Source organism: Mirounga angustirostris, unplaced genomic scaffold (assembly GCF_029215605.1).
Source record: "Mirounga angustirostris isolate CCGP_5_RB_7025 unplaced genomic scaffold, mMirAng1.0.hap1 SCAF_4, whole genome shotgun sequence".
NCBI classification, from domain to species: domain Eukaryota; kingdom Metazoa; phylum Chordata; class Mammalia; order Carnivora; family Phocidae; genus Mirounga; species Mirounga angustirostris.
In genome coordinates, this window is record NW_026991712.1 from 187,132,382 (window position 1) to 187,152,633 (window position 20,252).

General features: G+C 53.2%; 1 protein-coding gene across 2 annotated transcripts in view; it reads right to left on the bottom strand.

Annotated features, from left to right (window-relative positions):
• Positions 1–7,333: 7,333 nt before the first annotated feature.
• Positions 7,334–20,252, bottom strand: part of AJAP1 (adherens junctions associated protein 1) — a 119,303-nt gene continuing 106,384 nt past the window's right edge. Inside the window, exons 3-6 of one of the 2 annotated variants that reach the window (XM_045895529.3) lie at positions 18,411–18,498; positions 16,018–16,260; positions 14,209–14,340; positions 7,334–7,426 (exon numbers count right to left, since the gene is read on the bottom strand). In XM_045895529.3, the coding sequence (XP_045751485.2) occupies positions 14,268–14,340; positions 16,018–16,260; positions 18,411–18,498 (404 nt within the window). In that variant the 3' untranslated portion in view covers positions 7,334–7,426; positions 14,209–14,267. Of the gene's footprint in view, positions 7,427–10,924; positions 12,131–14,208; positions 14,341–16,017; positions 16,261–18,410; positions 18,499–20,252 lie in introns of those variants that run through there. The other variant, XM_064590054.1, reaches the window with a different exon arrangement.

A 20,252-nucleotide genomic window follows, 5' to 3' on the forward strand; every position in this document is an offset into this window, starting at 1 on the left:
AAGAAAGGGAAAACAAAACAAAACTCTAGTCTTTAAGAAAACAATTACCTGCAGCCCAAAGCTGGTCACATGTTTCCCCCAAATCTCTTTTTCATTCCAAAACTTCACAAGTTCCCACATGTCCCTTTCACCATGACTGGTGAGTGTTTCAGGGAGCAGCGGATGCCATGGATGCTGTTCTGTCTTCCCACCGAGCAGAACAAACACCGGGGCGGGAGTGGGGGGATCTCTGAAACATTCGCTGAACCTCAAGCCATTCCATGTCATCTTGGGCTTGGAATTCATCTTTAAGGATCAATTCTCTGGTCAGTTGACTGAGGACCAACTTTGTTAAGGGCCTTTCACCCTTCTGAGGAAGCAATCCAAATGCAGTGAAAAGAAAACAAAAGGCCTATTTTTTAATGTGTCTGTAGGTCATGACAGTTCAGTTCAAGGAGTGTGTGACCAAATGTGGGATCTGCTATGCCGGCTGACTTTTCAAAAGCAGCTGCCCATCCCTGTCTTTAATGCCCTTCACCGGGAGAACAGTTGTGCTTCTATGTGGAAGTGGCGTGGTACCTAAGAGCACCTTAGACCTGTCCTCTCCAGGAATTCCATGGTAAGTTCGTGTTTTCCTGCTGTAAACTCATCAAGGAAAACACTCCTGTTGCTTTGTAGACCTTAAGTTGTAAGCCTTCACATAACATATTAGAAATCTATATGCATAAGAGAAGAAAATGCAGAGTGGAGTTCCCAGCCCAAAATAGACTTTGGAGGCAGAGGGGGAGGGTGCCTTCTGGTGGCAGTGGTGCCTCACAAAACTTGGCCAGGAACAGTACTATGGGCTTGATGTCACACCCTTCTGTGGATTTTAGCAGCCTACGACTTCAGCAAAGCCCCTCTCTCCTACTCCTGATGGTCCCTCAGAGTTTGGAAATGGAGGTTGGATGTTATAATGGCTTTGAGATTGGCCCTTTTGGCTCGCAATGATTGCAGAGTGAAGGACACATGGTTGTCTTAGAAATGGGACAGTGGCCCAGGAGGGTGGTATATGTCTGCCTTTATGGTTCCCTGCATAATGATTTGAAATAATTATACGAGCATCCCTCAAAGGGTTCCCCGTGCCTAGACTTTTGTAGCTACAAGTCTTCATGGTACATGATGGTGCCCAAAAGTAGATGTTAGGACTGCATAGTGTTCTTGCTTCTCCCAAGGCTAAAGTACTCCCCGATTCTCTGGAAGCAATAATTTGCCAGATTCAGCAAGACTGGAATGAACTGACCAATGAACTGACAGTTGCCAACCCAAAAGCTATAAGCATCAACACCAAAGCATTTTATTGCAGAATTTCAGAAATCTGACAAAATCTAACCAGTGTGATGAGCTGAGTTAATGTCCACATAAGAATGAAGTTTATAGGGATTTGTTATTTGGTGTTGCAGATATTTACATGTTGATTTATGTGTGAAAATCCAGGTCTCCAGGGGATCCTATTTTAAGAGAAAGACCACCTGGGACAAACCTAATTAACTTTCAAACAGAATTTCCTACAGTCCGATCCTCTGCATCATTCCCACCACACATTACTCAGCAGATGTTTTACTGTGAGATTCAAGATATTGGCAAGAGTGAACTCAGCCCCAGGGGATGTCTTAGCAACTCTCTAGGCTTATTATATTAACCTATTTAATTTACACTATTCATGGTGTATGTGTGTTCTGATTCTACCCTACACAGAAGAGATAACATGACTATTTATACATCCACTGACCCTCACCCCACTACTCACTAGCTGTTTAAACTGCCCCAACCCCAAGTGCTCATAAACCTATATGTCCCAGATGGGCAAGGTCGGGCCAGTTTAAACCATGTCTCTTAAGCTGAGGTTGTCCCACACATGACTTAGATATATGGTTCATTCAAAACTATTCTCTTGAGTCTACGCACACTAACTCTTGGAGCATTTAGCTGGGGTGATCTAAACAATGATGGTTCTTTGCCTACACCTCTCTTTACCCACTCCTTACACTCGAATGCAAACGCTAACCCCAGAAAGGCAAAACTATGCACAACCATGCTCCACACTTTTCGGAAGGAAGGGCTGGTAGCATATTTCAAAATGTCAAACAGCTATTTAAGACCTCGCCAAAACCCCACGAATTGTGCTGAGTGTAACTAACACACAAATCTTGGCTCAGAGCAGGGAATGAAGAGCAAGTTCGTCTTCATAGCCGGAAGCACATCAATATAAAATAAGTCAGGAAGAATAATCAAAAACTCAGATGGTGAGAGTTTTGCTCATTTATGTGGGCTGTGCTATTTACATTGGAAAACAAACAAACGATCAAAAAACAGTATGGCATAGCAAATTGACAAACTGCACCAAAATAACCATTCCAAAATTACATGAATCATGGCGTGTTTCGGAGTATCTGCTTACTTAAAAGCAGATGTTGTTTAAGAAGTACGTTGCTAAGTGTGATCAGTATTGAGGGTGAGCTTTGGAAAAGGCAGCTGTCTTCTCTTCTTTACCAGGAGGGATGACTCTCCCTGGGGCTCCCAGGACCCTGTGGGCTGTGTCCTTGTCCTTGGATTCTTATGTCTTCCTTGAGAATTGGTTGACCTAGCTAAGAGTCGACAATGTATGTATGTGCACGGGAAGGCGTCCATGGAGAGAGGCAGCGCTCAAGGAAGAGAGAAGTTCATAGCCTCACCTCCCTGCCTCCCCTGCAGGGCCACTCCTGGCTAGAATGACGCGGGGTTTGGTGGGAAACAAGGTGGATGGCTTGTAATGACTGGGGCATCTCCTCCTTGGCACTGCACTGTATTTTCATCCAGGAGGCAGGAGCAAGGCTTCCTTATTCTCTTAAACCTCAGGCCAGCCCTCGTTAAGCAACTGACCATTCCCAGGAGATGCGGACAGCCCCCTCTTCTCTTCCTGCCATCACTTTGCCCCATTCTCTTCCTATCACTTATCCTTCTCTCTGGAAGTCACTGTTTTTTGCTTCTATGTTAATTATCTGCCTCCTCCTAGAGTAGAAAGTAAAACCCATGAGGGCAGGACCGTGTGGCCAACATGACAGTTCAAGCCTTTGCATGAGCAGATGAATGGCAAGTTCTGGCAAGCCACAAAGAATCGCTTCTCTTCCAACTGCATCTGTGAGTAGTGTCTTCTTAAGGGACTCATGCAGCGCAACAAGAATGACCCCAGTGCCCTTCCCCACTGTGACGTGTGGGGTGACTCGGTGGAGACAGGGCGGGGGGAAGACACCTCAGGGGAGTGCCGACACTCACTCATGCTGGGACCTGCCTGTCGAGAAAAGATGACGGTGTCACAATATGGACAAAGAACGGTATGTACCAATGCCACCACGTGCTGAGATGAAAGTCATGGGAAGACCCAGCCAGACCTGACAGGGCTGCAGGTCCCAGCCCTGGCTCCTCGTCTTATCTCCCAAGAGACTGGGATCAGCCCAGCTTCCTGAGCAGGTGATGCTACTGGACCATCTGGGAGAAGAAGCAAAATAAGATGGAGTAACTCCATGGGCAGTAAGAGTCACATGGAGACCTTACAAGGCAAAAGGGTCAAGTCTCCATTATGTGCTTTTCTTAATATGACAAATGGGAATGGACATCCTCACACAAAATTCCTGAAGACGAAAGCCTATACAGAAGATTCTGCCTGATGCTGAAATGTGGCTGAGAAAGAGTAATGTATCTGTGAGAAGGAAGAGTGCTCAAAGATGTCAAGGTCACGGGGGTAACTACTGAATTCCTGGGGGTCAAATTCAGAGTTGGTGGGATTTGCTGATAAGTCCAGGTTTCTGAGTTTCAAATGCTCCATGAAGGACTGAGATAAACATCTAGTCAAATGCAGCATGAGATGTCCACCCAAACTCAAGATGGGGAAGGACCAGAAACACTTGGGAGAAACCAAGGCTTCCTAAGAGGTGTCTACTTCCCACACAGGAAGGACACTGACTATGGAGACTAACAGCCCTCCGACGTGCCTGAGGGGTCCCCAGACTTCCACACTGAGTGTGAGCAGGCTGCAACCGAGGAGGAAGATGCGGTGGGCACACGGCCTGGCTTTGCCCTGGATGCTGCTGGAATCCGAGCCCAGTGGGGAATGACCAGGAAGCCTTCCCGGCTGAGCCTGGAGCCCCTTCCCCTCAGCACTCAGAGCTTGTCAACAAAAGTAATTACACCCATTATTTCAACCAGATAAAAATGACAAATGCACAAAGATTAGAAGTAATTAAACCTAGAAACAGGCTGGACTGAATAGCAGAGAGTGCCCAACGCCCAGCCTAATTGTTCAGAAAGTTTTAATGGTAGATGATGGGCAGTGGTCTGTGTGTGGCAGGGGCCACAACCACGGATTTCAGTCACTGAAGGGATGAGATGGAGGTGGACAAAAACTGGGGGACTTACCAAACTATAATCTCTTCCTCTGGGTACTTCTGTTGAGGGACAAAAAAATCTACAGCAAATGTGAGGACCCAGCAGATGGAGGGAGGCTGAGGAGAGCAGAGGCCAAAGCAGAGCGTGGCCCCAGGCTACGGACAGACGGCCTGGACACAGCCTCCACATGGACACACAGAACGCCCGGACCTGCGTGCCTAGGGCCTCACTCCGGAAACGCCTGCCCAGTCTCACCTTATAGACGTTCTCACGGGCAGAACTGAATTCCTAAGCCTTCTCGCTTTCCGTTATCATCCCCTTGTACAGAGATGATGCTTCCACGTTTCCAGGTGACCATTTAAAAGCTAAAATCCCTACACACACTCCCTCAATCGTCCTGAAACAGTAGCCTTCCCCGAGGTGGATTTGCCTTGACAGATGTCAGCTCAGAGCAGACTTCCTGGTGGGGAACGTGCAAGCATGTGTGGGCCGTGCGCGTGTGGGGCGCCCGGCCGTGCCCTGAGCGCGTGCCCAGCGGGGCTCTCTGTGTCTGGGGGGCTTAGTTATTTTAAGCTTCCTTCGAAAGCTCGGCATCACATGGGGCTCTGGAAAGAGTTCGGGTGTCGGGACAAGATCCGAGGAAGGGGCTGAGCAGCAGTCAGATGGGAGGGGTGGACGCCAAATTGCGGCATCATCAGGAATCCCGGGTTCCTGCTGTCGGCGAGCAAATAGGCCCCCTGCCGCCACGTCCTTCTCGCTCGGGCTCCCTGGAGCTCAGGGTGTCGGGGAGCAGAGGGTAGCTTCCGTTGCCCCCGCGAGCGCGGACAGCCCTTGCCTTGCACTCACCGAGCTGTGCCCACCTGAGTCAGGAAGGCCCCCGTGCCACCTCCAAAAACCTTCAGGTAATGAGATGGATGAGCGGGGTGATGGACGGAGAGAGGTGTGCCTTCCAGCGCCATGCAGGTGAGCCCCGGGAACCTGGCGACGCCAGGGGCAGGCGTGTGTGGTCTCCACACGTGCCGAAGCTTTCGGGGGGAAATGACAAAACCAAAACCCAAACCAAAAATCGGACTTTCCCATGTGGCGAGCAATTCCAAACAACACAGACCTAGCACTATGGTTTCCTCCTTCCCTGGCATCACTTTGGTCTCCCAGATCCCAAGAGGCGCAGAAGCATGTTTCAAGGTGTTGTAGAGGGAGACTGAGCCCGATGGAAGAAAGAGGTCACCGACCTGGCCAGTCAGTGGGCACAAGGCTTTCTGCCCACCTGACCTTCAACCTTTCGACCTGGTCTGCAGGGCATTTCACGAGATGGGCTCCCACACCCTCCTGGTGAAATCAAAGTCACACGTGGGCCATTCATAGAAGGCAGGCCACAAGCACCTAACCTGGGATCCCTGTGAGGAGAAAACAGCGTCCGACGGAGCCTCCCATCCCTCACAGTGCCCCCTATACACAGCACGATGGGGCACCAGGGCGCCATTATGTGGCCGGGATTGGGAGGGAACTGCCCGCCCCAGACACGGCAGCGTTTCTAATGAAGTATGTGTGGTTGGGATTCCCTGTCCCGAGGCTCCAGCCTCGAGCCCCTATTTCCACCGGGAAACCCCACTGTGGGATTCTTGATGGCAAAAACACAGATGTTGACCAACCAGCACCAGCGAGAGAGAGCATCTTTGCTCCAGTCCCCACCAAGACTCAAAGCCAGGCTTGGGTTCTAGAAAGAGCAGTGACTTGTCCAGCAACGTGCGGGAGACAAATGGGGAACACACTATAGGGCACAGCTCCCGTGGGAGCAGCCTGGATCCTCTGCACGTGCAATTATTTCTCATTCTCAAATGAACGGGGGCCCTTGTGTATTTTTGAGTTCTGTTCTGACGTACGCACACACATTATAAGGATATATTCCTTTAATTTTTGGAACTGGAAAACTTTCTTTAATTCGCTCTATTCTTGTAGGACACAAAGATGGTCAAGAATCCACCACCCACCCAAGCTGACGCTCAGCCCCGTTTGTAAGCAGCCGGCTACATAAATGTGTGCGTGGCTGTTAGGTAGTTTCTTCCAACGATTAAATGAAAAAAAAAAAAAGATCGTATTTATGTGTGTCTCTCTCTCTCTATATGTATGTATATAAAACCATGGCATTCTTAATTCTGGCCCAAGATAATAAAGTATACATCTAGTGCCACTCACCAAATACCAGCGAATGCAGGATGTGTCACTGAGGGGTCTGTTGGCGTGGGTCCAGGCTGTCCCCCGGGATGGATGGCAATGGGATACCAGGTCACCAGAAGGAATATGCTCACTCGTGGAACTGCATTTCCAATATATGCATATATATGCGTGTGTGTGTGTGTGTTCTTGTGTGTGCAGTATGTTGCCAAAGTAGAAAACACCAGTTTATTCTGCCCGTACTAAGCGTGTTAAATAAATCAGATTCTGTAACCGATAACATTTTTTTTTTAAAAAGGAACATTGAAGATCTTCAAAAATTGCTACAGTACAAAAAAAGTGTGTGTGTGTGTGTCTGTGTGTATTTATATATTTATATATGTATATTAACCAGAAATAGCGACTCTATTGGAAGATTCCCACCCCCTGTTTTCGGGAAGATTTCTACGCGTGGTTCGCTTGGCTTCACCTTGGTCACCAAGTCCTTCGGGTCAGTACATGGCACATAATGGTATTATCAGCAAAGGTTCAGAATCAGTTCAAATCCCAGGCTCCAGGTGCTTCCTGCTGGCCTTTCTTCTCTGTCTCCAGCTTCCTCCTTGCTTTCCTTCTTTCTGCTCTCCAAAGACAACTCTGGCAGAAGGCAGTCCCCCATAGGCGTGGGCATTTTTATAAAAATATATTTGGCCTATAGCGTCCTGCTCTTTGAGCTCCCCACCGGCAAACTGAAGCGGTAGGTATGGGGACCCTCCCCGTAGAGAGTTTAGTTTTTAGGTTTTGTGTGTATGTGTGTGTGTGTGTGTGTGTGTTTTAATTTTTTTTTTTAATTTTATTTATTTATTTTTTTTACAGGTTCACCAACGGAATCCTGTGTGGAAAGAAAACAAGAAGAGATTAAATAGCAGGGAGCCAAGGGCAGGATGAGTCTGTATAGCCCCTCTGAGCCTTGCTGGCTTGCAGACACCGGGGTCTCCTGCCCTGGGCACCGGGGACTGGAGCACATGCTAGGAGTCCCAGGGACCTCGTGCTAATCACAGTACTTGATGGTGGAGCTGTTGCTTCTGCCCGCAACAGGAGTGGGTCTGGGCTTCCTAAGAGGGGCTGGGACCACCCCTGCGTTAACTACGAGGGGGCCGTGCTCCACAAGCCTGCAAGTGACTGCATGCACCCAGTGCCAGGCTGACCCCCTTTTCAGCTCCTACCCACCAGGAGCAGATGCCGCCCGCCCCATTCCTGGATGGCGGGAAGCAGTGGGGTCCATTTCAGCCCACTGCTCAGCTGGAGGCTCACTGAGGCTGGGACTTGGGGAGATTAACCGGTTGCATCAGAAAAACTGACCCCTGGGTCTCCCCAAGACGCGATCTTGCTGAAGAAAGAAAGAAGGCGAGTGCTTGCAAGCCAAGTCAGCCGACTGCAAAGAAGGGCAGCTCTTCCCAACCTGGGCATACCTAGTCTCAGAAAGTAGGAACCCCAGAGTCTTCCCGCCTCAGTGACAGACCCCAGAGGTCAGCATCTCCCAGAGAGTCAGAGACCTGCGGCTGTTCTGGGCATGGCCAGGGGCATTGGAACACGCCATGGCTCAGCCTGGAGGCACTTCTGCTGTAAGGATGGGGCACTGTTTCTCTCTGCTGTCACTTGGAGTCCCCCCCAGCTCACAACTACAGGAAACGAGGACCCTCAGACAGTACAAAGGGGGAGGACGCTGCACACTCATCTATGCCGCTGAGACAACTAGACGGGGGACAGTAATTCCAAAATAAAGCCCAGAGGCCGTGGGCTGGAGCTCTGGCAAGTCCGCGGGGGGTCCCGGCCCCGCAGGACCGGCCCTGTCCTAGTCACCTGCTGAGCACTTCAGAAACACACACACCTGCACCCACCTCCAGAGGCCCAGACGCAGGTCCTCGGGTAGGGCCTGTGGATATGGGTTTCTACAAGCTCCCCAGGAGACTCTGATCCTGTGCCAGGCCTGGGCCCATTACCTCTGTCTCAACAGCCGAGGGGGTAGGATGCTTTGTCCTGAATTGAATAAGCCTGCCGGGTGATCCTCCCCGGGACTGGGGGCTGCGGGGCGCCCAGGCTGGGGGAGGCAGGAGGCTGCAGGCCAGCATCCTGCTCGGCACTGTCTGCACCAGGAGCTTCAGCACGGACATTCTCCTCCACTTGGGTTGGGGGTGAGGGGGCTCGTTTTCCCTCCGGGAGCCCTCCTGGTCTGGACAACAAGGCAGGGCCCCTAGCTGCCGCCTCACCTTGCCTTCTACCTCTGTATGACACGTTTGAGCAACCCTAGGAGGCCTAAAACGGAACGTCTACTCATCTCCCGAGGGACTGCATGCTCTGCTGTGGGCAGGGTGTCATCTCGTGTAAAGAAATAGGACATCTGGTCAGGTGGGTGCTGGACCACCCTCGGCAGCTTCACTCCAACGGTGCCCTGCCCCTGCTCACCTCCACTTTCTAGGATGGGGTGGGGGTGCTTTAAAAAACGAAGCCATTAAAGAGGAGAGTAATGTCCCTCCTGCATGTCTGCCCTCATTCTAATTTTTGGAAAGCTAAAAAATGTGGACACAAATGCTCCATGACTCCACTCACAGGAGGAGTCAAGTGCAAAGAGCCTGAGAGGAGAAGGGGGCTCCAGGGGCTGGGGGAGGGGGTCGGGGGGGGTCGGTGTTTCATGGGGGCAGAGTTCTAGTTTGGGATGATGCGGAGGTTCTGGAGACAGGTGGTGGTGAGGGATGCACAATGTTGTCGATGTGCCTGATGCCACAGAACTGGAAATGGTCCATTCTGTGTTAGGTACGTGTTACCGCAATTTTAAAAGTTAAAAAATACACACCAAAAAAACATGGGGACTCGAAAGCCTGTGCCTGGTGATCGCGGGCCCAGGTCCGGCGGCCTGGGACCCTCTCTGGTTTGAGCAGCGCCCCCTCCTCGCTGGCATGAGGGTCCTGGGTTGGAGCACCTGTCAGACGGCTGTCCCCTCACGAGGGGAGGTTTCCTGCGAGGACCGCTGCAGGGCTACCTTCAGGTCCTTTATTCTGACGGTAACCAGACCGATGGAGGTGACAGGTGCGGCCTCGTCCCTTCCCTCGCGCCCGCCGTCGCGTGGGGGTTCTTCCGTATGGAGTTTATGCGGCCACTGTCCCACCTCACGTCTTCAGTGCTTCTGACCCCGGACAAGGTCCTGCCTCCTCGTTCCATGTCCTTCGAGTACCTGCAGACGGTCACCTCCCTGGGGAGGCCTTCCTGGACAGCCCCTCCTCTCCTAAATGCGACCTCTAGTTCATCTTTGTCTATTCGAGCTCGCTGTTGTGGGGCTTTGCAGGTAAGGGCAAGCCACGCGGGCTCTCCTGAGTGTGTGCACGCCACGAGTCGTTGCAGGTGTTACGGGGTGCCTGCTGGGTCCACCGCGTCTCCAGCTCTGTGCCTGGCCCGGAGTGGACCATCAGTCCTGGACGCAGCTCAGGGAAGAGGCATGTGTGGGAGTAGCCTCGTCCTCGGCCCCCGAGACTCATGACCTTCAGGCGCTGCGTGCAGGTGGGTTCTGACTACTGCATCCGAGGACAGACGGAGCGGCCCTTGCGCTGCTGGGGATGGAGCCTCTTCCAAACCTACCGGCGTCTGTCTCAGGACGAGAGAGGCAGAGAGAGAGGGGCAGGGAGAGGGCTCCACTCTGTGCCCTGCATTCCACCTGAACAACAGTGCTGGCTTCCTGCAGAGGTGGGTGGGTTCCCTGCAAGGGTCTCCGGCAAGGGTGGCATCACCCCGTCAGGCCGGGAGCAGGGGCGTGACCTTCCACGCCCGCCCCACGTTCCTGCTGCTGGCACTCAGCTCACGGGAGGGCTTCGGCTTTCTGTTCCCAAGGCTCGGTGTATGACCCTCTCAGCTGGGCACTAACCCTGAGAGGGACCTGAGAGGGCCGTGCATCCCAGGCCAATGGGAAAGACAGCCAAGGAGCACGCCCCTCCACGTCCTGGCTGGAGACACATGTCAAGGGCACCCACACCCACACCCACGAGGGTTCCCGGCCAGAAAGGGAAGCAGCATGCTGCAAAGTGATCTGAGAGACTGGGACCTGGGATGAATTCTGACTTTGGAGAAACTAGTGCTCCCTGCTGCCTGGAAGGAGATCCTGGGTTTTGCCTGGCCCCCCCAGCAGCAGACCACACGCTGGGTCCCAGGCTCAGAGATCAGTGTCTGCCTTTGCAAAACAAAGAACACACCGTGGCAAGAGCACCCAGTGCCAGGGGCTGCTAGTCCGTTTCTCCACTGCTGCGTCCTGAAAGGGGTACTTTGCCGCCAGGTTTGTCTTGCTGCTGGTGCTCGGCTGAGACAGACCAGTTTGCAGTACGGTCTGCACGTTGCTTTGAAAACAGTGCTCCTCTGAATTGCAAAAGCTGGGTATTCTGTTAATGTGTTGTTTTTTGTTTTTTGTTTTTTTTTTAGAACAAAGCAGGAAGGCTCAGGTGCATATCTCGGCTTTTATTAGTTATGTCTTCAGTGTGTTTTTGAAAATAATAATAACACATGATTTATTTCTTACTGGCTTCAGATACGAGAACTTTTATTACTTTTCGGGCTCAGTTGGGAATAAAGTGGCCTTGGCAAATGCAAAGATCTGAACACTAATGAGGTTTTCTGAAGTTTACCTGTTATGTGAAAAATGACAGGAAATTAGCCCGAGAGCCAAGGGCGGGCGTGTGTCCTTGGCCCCTTTCCTCGGTGGGCGGGAAGGTCAGGACAACTGGGTGCCACTGTGGAGGTGGTCTGAGGCAGGAATTTGCCAGAATCGACTACAGAGGCCGAATCAGGGCGACAGAGTGAACATCTGCCCAGACGGGGGTGCCTGAATCCGGGACAACCCGCCCGCAGGGCAGCGCACTGGCCACTTTCGGGTCCCACGTGTGCGTGTGGGTCAGCGCGAGCGGACAAGACGGTGTGGTAACAAACTGCTCTGTCATCATGACAAACGCATTCGGAGGGGCTCAGCAACTACGCAGGAGATAAGTATCTCCGCCAGCTCCTAAACCTTAATTAAATATTTTAGTATTAATTGCTATTTATTTAAGGGACAATAAGTACCTTAGTAAATCTGAGCGATCTTCCTGGCCATTCTCTGCTCGATGCTCATGTCCAGGCATTAACTGCAAGAATCAGGGAGACTTAGAATCCGAATGCTTTCCTCCCAGTGAGTGATAACCGGTCTGTCCGACACGTGGTGAAGGAGTCTTTAAGCATTTATCAAAGGCTAACAAGACTGTTTGCGGAGCCCTCCTGGTCTGCGTCTGCCACCAGGTGTGGCTGCTACATGTGGCCGGACTCAGAGGAGGTCCTGTCTCGGCTCTTCTCACCTCCCCGAACGGCCCGCCTGGGGTCCACAGTGAGCGGGTCAAGCTCTTCGGACACAGATGTGTCCCTTCCTGAGAATGGAGGTGGTCCTGAGACAGTTCCTAGGACGACCTGGCAGGTGGGGGTCCAGACAGCCTGAGAGGAACGTGGTCCAGGCAGGGCCCACCTGGGAGTGGCAGAAGGGGTGAGCCCACCAACAGCTTGCGGGGGTCCTTTGATGCCTGAGTTGCTAGAAGAGAGAACTGAGTCTGAAAAGCTTTCTGGAGCACAGGAATCCATAAAAGCACTTTTCTACCATTTTTTTTTTTAAGTCAGGGCTGTGACTCTTGGTTCCAATGTGGGTGAGGAGGCTGGTGGCTCAGGCTGTTGGGCGCTCAGGAGCTGATCTCCCGTCTGTAGAACTGAGCTAAATGTCCCAGGATGCCAGTTTGCTGGGAAAGCCCACCTCCAGCTGCACCAACTCTCCTCCCACTTGGGGCCGGGCTGGGGGTGGCACAGGGGACAGAGGGATAGCGCGGAGGGCTGCAACCGAGAGAGAGCCAGGCCGCCTTGGGCTGATCCGCCCCACCACGAGCAACCTGACTGGCCCTAGGCAAGTCACTTAACTGCTTCGTTCTTCAGTTTCCTCTCTGTAAAGTGGCATTTCTGGGAGGACAGTAGGAGTCCCTAGATGTCAAGAGTGCTCCCTAAGTGTCCCCCTGAAAGTCCACCTCAGGGAACCTGCCGCCCAGCCCCTGCTGGTGGGGGGGAGCTCCCTGGAGTGAAGAGCACCTCCAGGCTGTGAGCCTGCAGCTCCTGAAGGAAGGGAGCAGAACCCTTGACGTGCAGGGCCAGATCAATGTCTTATGTTTTTATGCATTTTTAAAATCCTAACAGGGATACTGGTGACCACCGGGCCATCCTGCAGAGGGTTCACCAGACAGGTGGGAACTCTGCTGCTAATAAGAAGCTCCCTGTTGCCAGCCTGGTTGGAACTCCAAAGGGAGCTTTGTCCCTGGCCTTAATGAGGTGAGTCACATTGAGGCAGACAAAGGCACCAGGTTCTGATGGATGGGCCATGCAGGCGCATCTGGCCCTTGAATGGTTGGGGACGGAGTGCACCGTACCTAACTTGCCTGCACAGTCTCAACAAAGGCCTTTTGTGGGGGTGGGGAGGAGCGCTTTCCATTCTCGTCTAATCACATTTCTTTGCCCGATAGCTGCACATCATGCTAAGCAGGTCATTTTGGCTTCAGGACAGGAAGCGAGGGCTGGAGATTTGATTTGGAGCAAACACTTGATTCATGAGGGCTGGATTAGGACCGACCCATTCACTCCTATTTCTGAAAGCCGTGGGTTCCTCCAGCCCCTGGTTTCGTGCTGCGAGCCGAGCCCCCCAAGGGGCACACGGGCGCCCCCAGGAAACACCTCCCACCCACTCTGATGATGATTCCTGCCTCAGAAGGTGGGCAGAAGGAAGAAGCAAGTATTTTCAAATATCGATAACCCATCCTAGGACCTGGGTTCCCTACTCAGGGAAGGGATCCGATGTCACAGAGTATCTGTGTTTGAGAAAAAAATGAGGGTCCTTAGAAAACCCAACATCAAAAAGAAAAACAAGACCAAAAAGCCCAAAGTCCGGGTTGCATCTATTGACTGTGTGGAGACAATGTGCAGTCATGGGGGCAAAATGCACTTTCTCCCCCAGCAGCCTGAGTGTTCGGGAGACTCGGCACAGAAGAAAGCAATTTACCGTTAGCATTAAAGTTAATATCACTGAAAGCAAAGCAAATGTTCCTATTCAGCAGAGCGTGGAAAATTCATCCTGTTTTGGTGCTGGTCCCTGGCTTTAAATTAGTAGATGTCTCAACTCTTGCTTCCTTCCTTTATCTTTTCCCTTCTTATCTCTCATTTTTATATTCCAAAATTGTGTTTTAATTCTGCTTCGAGTCCTCCTCCGCCCACCCCACCCCCCGCCCCGACGTAGAGACATCCGATGCAGGTGTGATGCCTGCCCGCATAGCCGCTGCCCTGGTCTCTGTCTGTTGAGGGGCCAGGTTTCCCTGCCGGCTGGGGCCTTACCTGGGGCTGGGACGGCGCTGCCACTCGTGGGTGTCTGTCCCTCCCTCCACGGGGACATTTCTAACAAGTGCAGCAGAGAGACCACAAGCCCAGCCCTCCTGGCTCGCATTCGAGATGGCAACGCCATTGGAATTCCACCTGCCATGTCCAGAAGGGCTCCCGGTTGTCCCAGAGTGGAGGCGGGGGTGAGGAAGGTGAGGCAAAGGGGGGAAAAATTGATCGATGTCCAAAAAAAGAGGTACGTACCATAAAACAGACACATGGCGTCTGCCCTGCCCCCAGGAGGTAAACAAGACTTCGGCCAGTCAGCAGGAGATTTCAAACCATTTCTCAGACACAAAGGCCACAGGAATAAGATGCCGATCAGAAGAAGAGGGTCTGCAGCGATCAGAAAAACGGGCTTGCGTGCGCTCGGACAGAACACCGGACGAGCAGGCCGCCTGAGGCCTACTGCCGGAAACTGGCTTCTTGAGTCGAAAAGAACGCAGAAAGGTAATGCTCAGCTGGGACCCACTGGCCTTCGGCAGGAAGGGGGCCCCTCTCCCTGTGGCCAGCTAACACTCATGTCCACCCTGGAAGGCCCTGGAGGACACAGAGCCTGAAGGAGCCGTGCACAGAAGACATGTAATTTTTAGTTTTTTAATTTGCAGGACAAGCCCAAAGCTTGGGGTCTCCCCCTCCAAGGGCAAGGATTCCACCCACTTTACTGCACATGATGGAGTGGGCAGGGCCTGACTCCTGAAATGGGTCTCCTGTCACTTGTCACCTTTGAGACCTAAGCTACCATTTCCAAAGGCCAGAGAGAGCCAACAGAGCATTGCCTTGGGCCAAAAAAGCAAGAACCCATTCCACCCAATGCCTCCGAGCCAGGGCTCAGTGCGCCCACCTTGCAGCTGCACCCACCTTGCACGTGGACAGGGCAGGGCCAAAGGGGGACCAGTGGGAACAATGATGGTCACTTGGCAACCCAGCCCCCATTCCCCAAACTGAAACACTCGTTGGCCAGCACTCATAGCCAAACCGAAACACATGCGTTCAGTGAAATGGTTTGAAAATCCTCTTGCCGATTCTTTGTGAACTAGGCCTTCTGGAAGGCTGCGATGCAACCGAGGAGCTCCCCAAATGTCGCTGAGTCCAAGCAATGTGGGCTGCAAGGACAGTCCTGAGGCCCCTGCTCTCCACTCTCCTGGGCTGGGAGGGGAGCATCCCAGGGAATATCGTGGAGTCCAATGCAGAGATGCAAGAGGAGGAGCTTAAGGAAGGTCCCCCCATTCTCACGGCCAGGATGAGGACCCGTTAGCTATGGGCAGCACAGCTAAACGTCACCCGAGTCTCCTCAACCTGGGTTCTGGGAGGAACGCTTTCGGGCCCCCTGGGCATTCACAGCTACTCCTACTGCTGACGGTGGGTCCCTCGGGTCCGCCTGGTTTCCTACTCATTTCTTCCTAAGATGTTTAAGTGGTTGGAGAATTTTTTTTTTTTTAATTTACAAAATGATGCATATGTGCATGCTCACTTAAAAAAAAATAGCTTATTGATATTTTCATCTAATTCCGGATAAACCCTCGGAAGCTGACTCGAGGGTTTCTTAAATGTTCCCAGGGATGGTTTTAGGGTCATGTCTTCTTGGAAGGATTACCCATTAATAATAAAAAAGAGCACTGAATAATCAGGAATTTGGTATTTGATATTTTTGCAAGATGCGTCACTGACATTTTATTGATGGGCGTTCAGAGAGACTGATGGGGAGTGTGTTGATATCAGGAGGCCCGCTGCCACAAAGCCGGCCAGGATGCCTGCTCAGCCCCCGGCACGTGCTGTCCAGGGTGGGGAGGGCCTTCTGCCCGCTCTGCAAGGGTGCGGTCCGGAAGCGAGCGGGGCTGCTGCTGGGCTCTGTCTCTGGTGGGTGAAACACCTCCTTCCGTCTACCCCGCCCCTCCCGTTTCCTCAGACCAGCTGCATGCATTTGCTCGGCCCCCCAAAGACACGTGAAGGGTGCCCCCACCCCAGGTCGACGATGCTGTGGCGGAGGGCCTGGCCCAGGCCTGAGCTTACCGGTTCCCGTTAAACGTGGATTTGTAGTCGGCCGTCGGGTGCAGCGTCTCGTCGGTGTACATGGGCGCGGATGCCCGGACACATTCGTGGGAGCACTGGAGGGTCTCATTATAGGCTGTGAATATGTCCAGGCTGCTGGGCACCCGGGCAGGGGTGAAGTCCGTCAGGTTCTGGCAGCTCTCCTCCTGCTGGTTGATCTTCCGCTGGTGGCTCTTCCGACGCGTGTTCCCGCTTTGGGCACAGCTGGAAGACAGAGGAGTCGGGGTGGGGGTGCGGCGGGCAGATGCCAAAAGCCAGCACTCAGACTACGGAGGCTTCGCCTCTGGGCATGAATTATCCGTCATTTAATATTACATGGTAATTCCCAGCCTCTTCAGAAAGATCAACCACAATCAAACAATCAGCTCACTCTCTCTTTTTTTGTTAATAAAATTTGAATTTTAAATGTGGCCATTACTGCAGGGCAGATTATGAGATAAGTTTCTGAGCTGCGTTATCCCAGAACTGAGGCCTCGTCTGGCCGAAGGGTGTCAGCCAGGCAGGGGTGCTGACTCGGTTTCCCCATGAAGGGATGGGTACAGGTGTGGTTGGTCTGGTGGCTCATTCTGGAAGGGACTATTCTTTGGGGAGAATTATTAAGTGGGGAGCCCCGCGTCCTCAGCCCTGCCCCTGCCCACGCTCCCAAGTTGGAAATGAACGTGGATCGTCCATTCTTCACGGGTATCAGGTCTATGGAGAGAACTGTTCTGCATGCCCCATGGATCCTGTCCTGTTCCTCTGGACCACAGAGCCTTCCCAGCGCCACCAAGGATGGACACGGGAGTCCCACCCTTGACAGCCGAGCGATCTGGGGGAGTAGATTATCAGTGACCTCTCCCAGGCACTTCCGGCAAGTCACAAGAAGGGTAAGTGGAAGTCCCATCCCAGTGGAGGAGGGCAGCTAGGAGGAAATTTGGGGAGCCCCCAGTTTGGGGAACCAGTTTCCCTTCTCCCCCTCCCTGCTGTGCTCAGAGCCAATGCGGAAGGAAGTGGCCATGAGGGGCAAGGGTCCATGAGCCCATCTTCCTGTAAGTCATGGACATGCCCTATCTCATCTTTCCAGTGAGAGGAGCCCTGGTTCCTGGCGCAGAAGCCCCACCCCATAAACAAAGGTGGGAAGATAAATGCAAACCCAGGGGACCCCCCTCAAGGTCATGGAACCCCCTCATCCACTGCCTGGGTTGTCCTCCCCAGAAGAACTCTCTGAGGCTTCACTGCAAACCCAAATGTGGGAAACCACCAGGCGACAGCCTCCTCCATCTCCTCTGGGGGCCGTCAAGATGGTCAATGGGATTTGTCCAGCCACACATCCATGTGGTCCTGGGCTCCAGACCAGGACCAGCCCCTGCCCAAGATGCCCTGTGGTGAGCTGAGGGTCGTCCTCATCACCTGTCCCAGAAAACGCCCTGGGTCTCGGGTTTGCTGGCCTTCGGGAGGCCTCGCTGGTTTGCTGTGAGGTCTGCTTTGGGGTTGTGCCAATCCCACCCTGCCACCTTTGCTAACCCTGGAGACTGGCTTTCTCTCGGATCTCCGTTGTCTGGACCCTCGGGAGCAGTTGCTGCCCATCAGCCCCACTTGACCTCCTGTCACCACCTGCCGGCAACGGGGGCACCGTTTGGGTGTATTGCCCTACAAGGGAGTTTGAGCTTTGATGCTAAAAGGAGACACATTTGCTGGAGGAGGGGCTGCAGGCAGATGGGGCGTCGGAGGTGTGTGTGCACCAGGGTCACCCAGCAGTGCCCCGATTTTCCCAGGGGTGTAGCAGGTGGGTTCACCTAGCAAGGCCAACCTCAAAGTAGGCCAATTTCCAGGAGGAAATAGGCAAAAACGGGCTGCCTGGAGCAAAGCAATAACCTAGTTCAGCAGACACAGAGCGGCCACAAGAGGAAGGAAGGATTCAAATCGGTGGGCAGAGCACGGCCCCTGGACAGCCGGGGGCAGCGAGGGGTGGGCGCGAACCTGCCCAGGCTGCTGGCGTGCTGGGTGGGTGGCATCGAAAGGCACATTGAATGCAGACACAGGCTTCGGAAACCCCAACACCTGCTGCCTGAGAAACTGTCATGGAGGCTGGGCTCACTTGCATTCTGCAGAGAAAGCCACGGTCAGGGGCGCGTCCCCCAAGGGCAGTATCAGAGAGCACGGCGCCTGTGGCCGGCCAAGCTGCCGTGGGGCTGAAGGTGAGCAGACTGAAGCAAGGCCAAGAGCTGCACCCAATTCTCTGGCCCAAATGAGAAAAACAATGCCCTGGGATGCAATGTGGGACCGGGTCTGACAAGTAGGAAACCCTCTGTGCACACTTCCCGGGGGAGCCCCACAGCCCCCATGTCCAGGCCAGAGGGGCCGAGGAGCCTTACCAGTTTTTTAAGACAAGAGTTGTAATCAGAGCAGCTATGACCATGATGAGGGAGACAGTGATGGTGATAATCTGATGAACAGCCAGACCTGGAAAAGAGGAAGGGGGAGGGCAGCCATGAGACCGGGGCATGAGACAAAGGAGCCCAGGAAGGGCAGGGCCTGCTCCTGTCAACTCGGGTCTCTCCTTCCCCACGGCAGGGGCTGGGCACCAGGGCTGCGGTCACCTGGAGTCCAGGAAGGGAGTCCCCAGCCCCGGCGTCTCTTGGCTCCCCAGCTGTGACCCGGCCCACGGGCAGCTGTGTCCTTTCTTGCACCTGTCAAGCTCCTCACCTGGCCCAGGTGAGCTCAGGCTGAGGCACGCCCCCCAGGACCTGTCACTCTTCCTTTGCCTCCTCCCACCTGGCTAAGTTCTCCATTCTGAGCACAGGCCTTTGAGTGGGAGCAGGTCTGGCTTGACACAGGAGGGGCCGAGGCAGCCCAGGATTTGTTGGGAAGGTAGGGGAGAGTGAACATGGGTTGACCTCCTGGAAGACTCAGGGGTTACCTGGATCACTGGGGAGTATCTTCCTCTTTCCAGAGTCCTCTCCAAGATGCTCACTGCCTGATGAGGTTCCAGGAATAAAAGACCCAGGCCTAGCGGCTGATGCTTCCCCAAAGCCCAGAAAAGGATCTGCAATCTAGCCTCGCTGCCCTGTGTCTGCTGTGTGTGTGCATGGGGTAGGATGGTGCGGGGCATAAGGAGTGGAAACAGCAAGTCAGGGACAGAAGCGGGGCAGCCTGAGCCCCACCTGAGAGCTGTCTGCTGACCCCATACAGGGATAGCAGAGGACAGGGATTCTCTCCTACACTGTCCCTCTGTCCCCACCCCCTGTACCACCTTCCACTGACCACAGATGCAGGGGATGGGCGGCAAGGCTATGTTCCTCCTGACAACACATCTGTCACATCCTTCCTGGAACACAGACACTGGGGGCACGCCCGGCAGATGCCACTGGTCCATAAAAGCCACCTGCAAAGGCCCTGTCCTCCTCTGATCAGGAAGAACCCTACCTGAGGAGCTGGGCCATAAAGGTCCTGGGGGCTCTGCAGTGAGCCCTGCAGGGGGCAGCCCCTCGTCCCACCGAAGTGCTAATTTCCCTGTGTTCTTGCACCTGGGAGGTGTAAGCACTTGCCTCTCTCCACTCCAGGGGTCCAACTGCAGAGGCCCGCCCATCACCCCGAGGAACCCAGCGGGTCCTGGGGTGAGAACAAGACGCACATGTGTCCCAGCATGGAGGATTTCAGAATATAAGATTTTTCTGGCGGTCTCCCAAGGACACAGTCTCGCAAACAGATGTTACCTCTCTACTGAATATGATCCTCGTGGGGGAAATTATTAATAAATGATTCAAAGTTGGCATGACCAGAAAACAAGCTTTCTTTTCCTGTTTGCCCGTCTTCCGGGCTATTTCTGTTTGTCGTGAGGGATTCCTCTCCTGAGCCCACAGGATAAGCACCACTAGGAAAACTGGAGAAGACATGAATGTAATGGAAATCCCTTCATTTATTCTTTTATCCACTGATTCAAGAACCAGTTACAGAGCACCTACTGCATGCCAAACATTGTCAGTTTTGACGAACTCAGCCACGGTGCCCCCCCTTTAAGGAGCGGCTTCCCTAGTGCCCATTTTTTCACTTGATCTTAGCCGAAAGGCTGGGAAGTGATCTAGTGCCCATTTTTTAAAATGGCAGCATTCACTGCTGGTTCTGGCCAATGGCTTCACATACATCTATGCCCAAGTTGTGGCAGCTGCCATAAACCTCTAGGCCAGTTTGCCTTTTCATCTAAGACTGCCAAATCA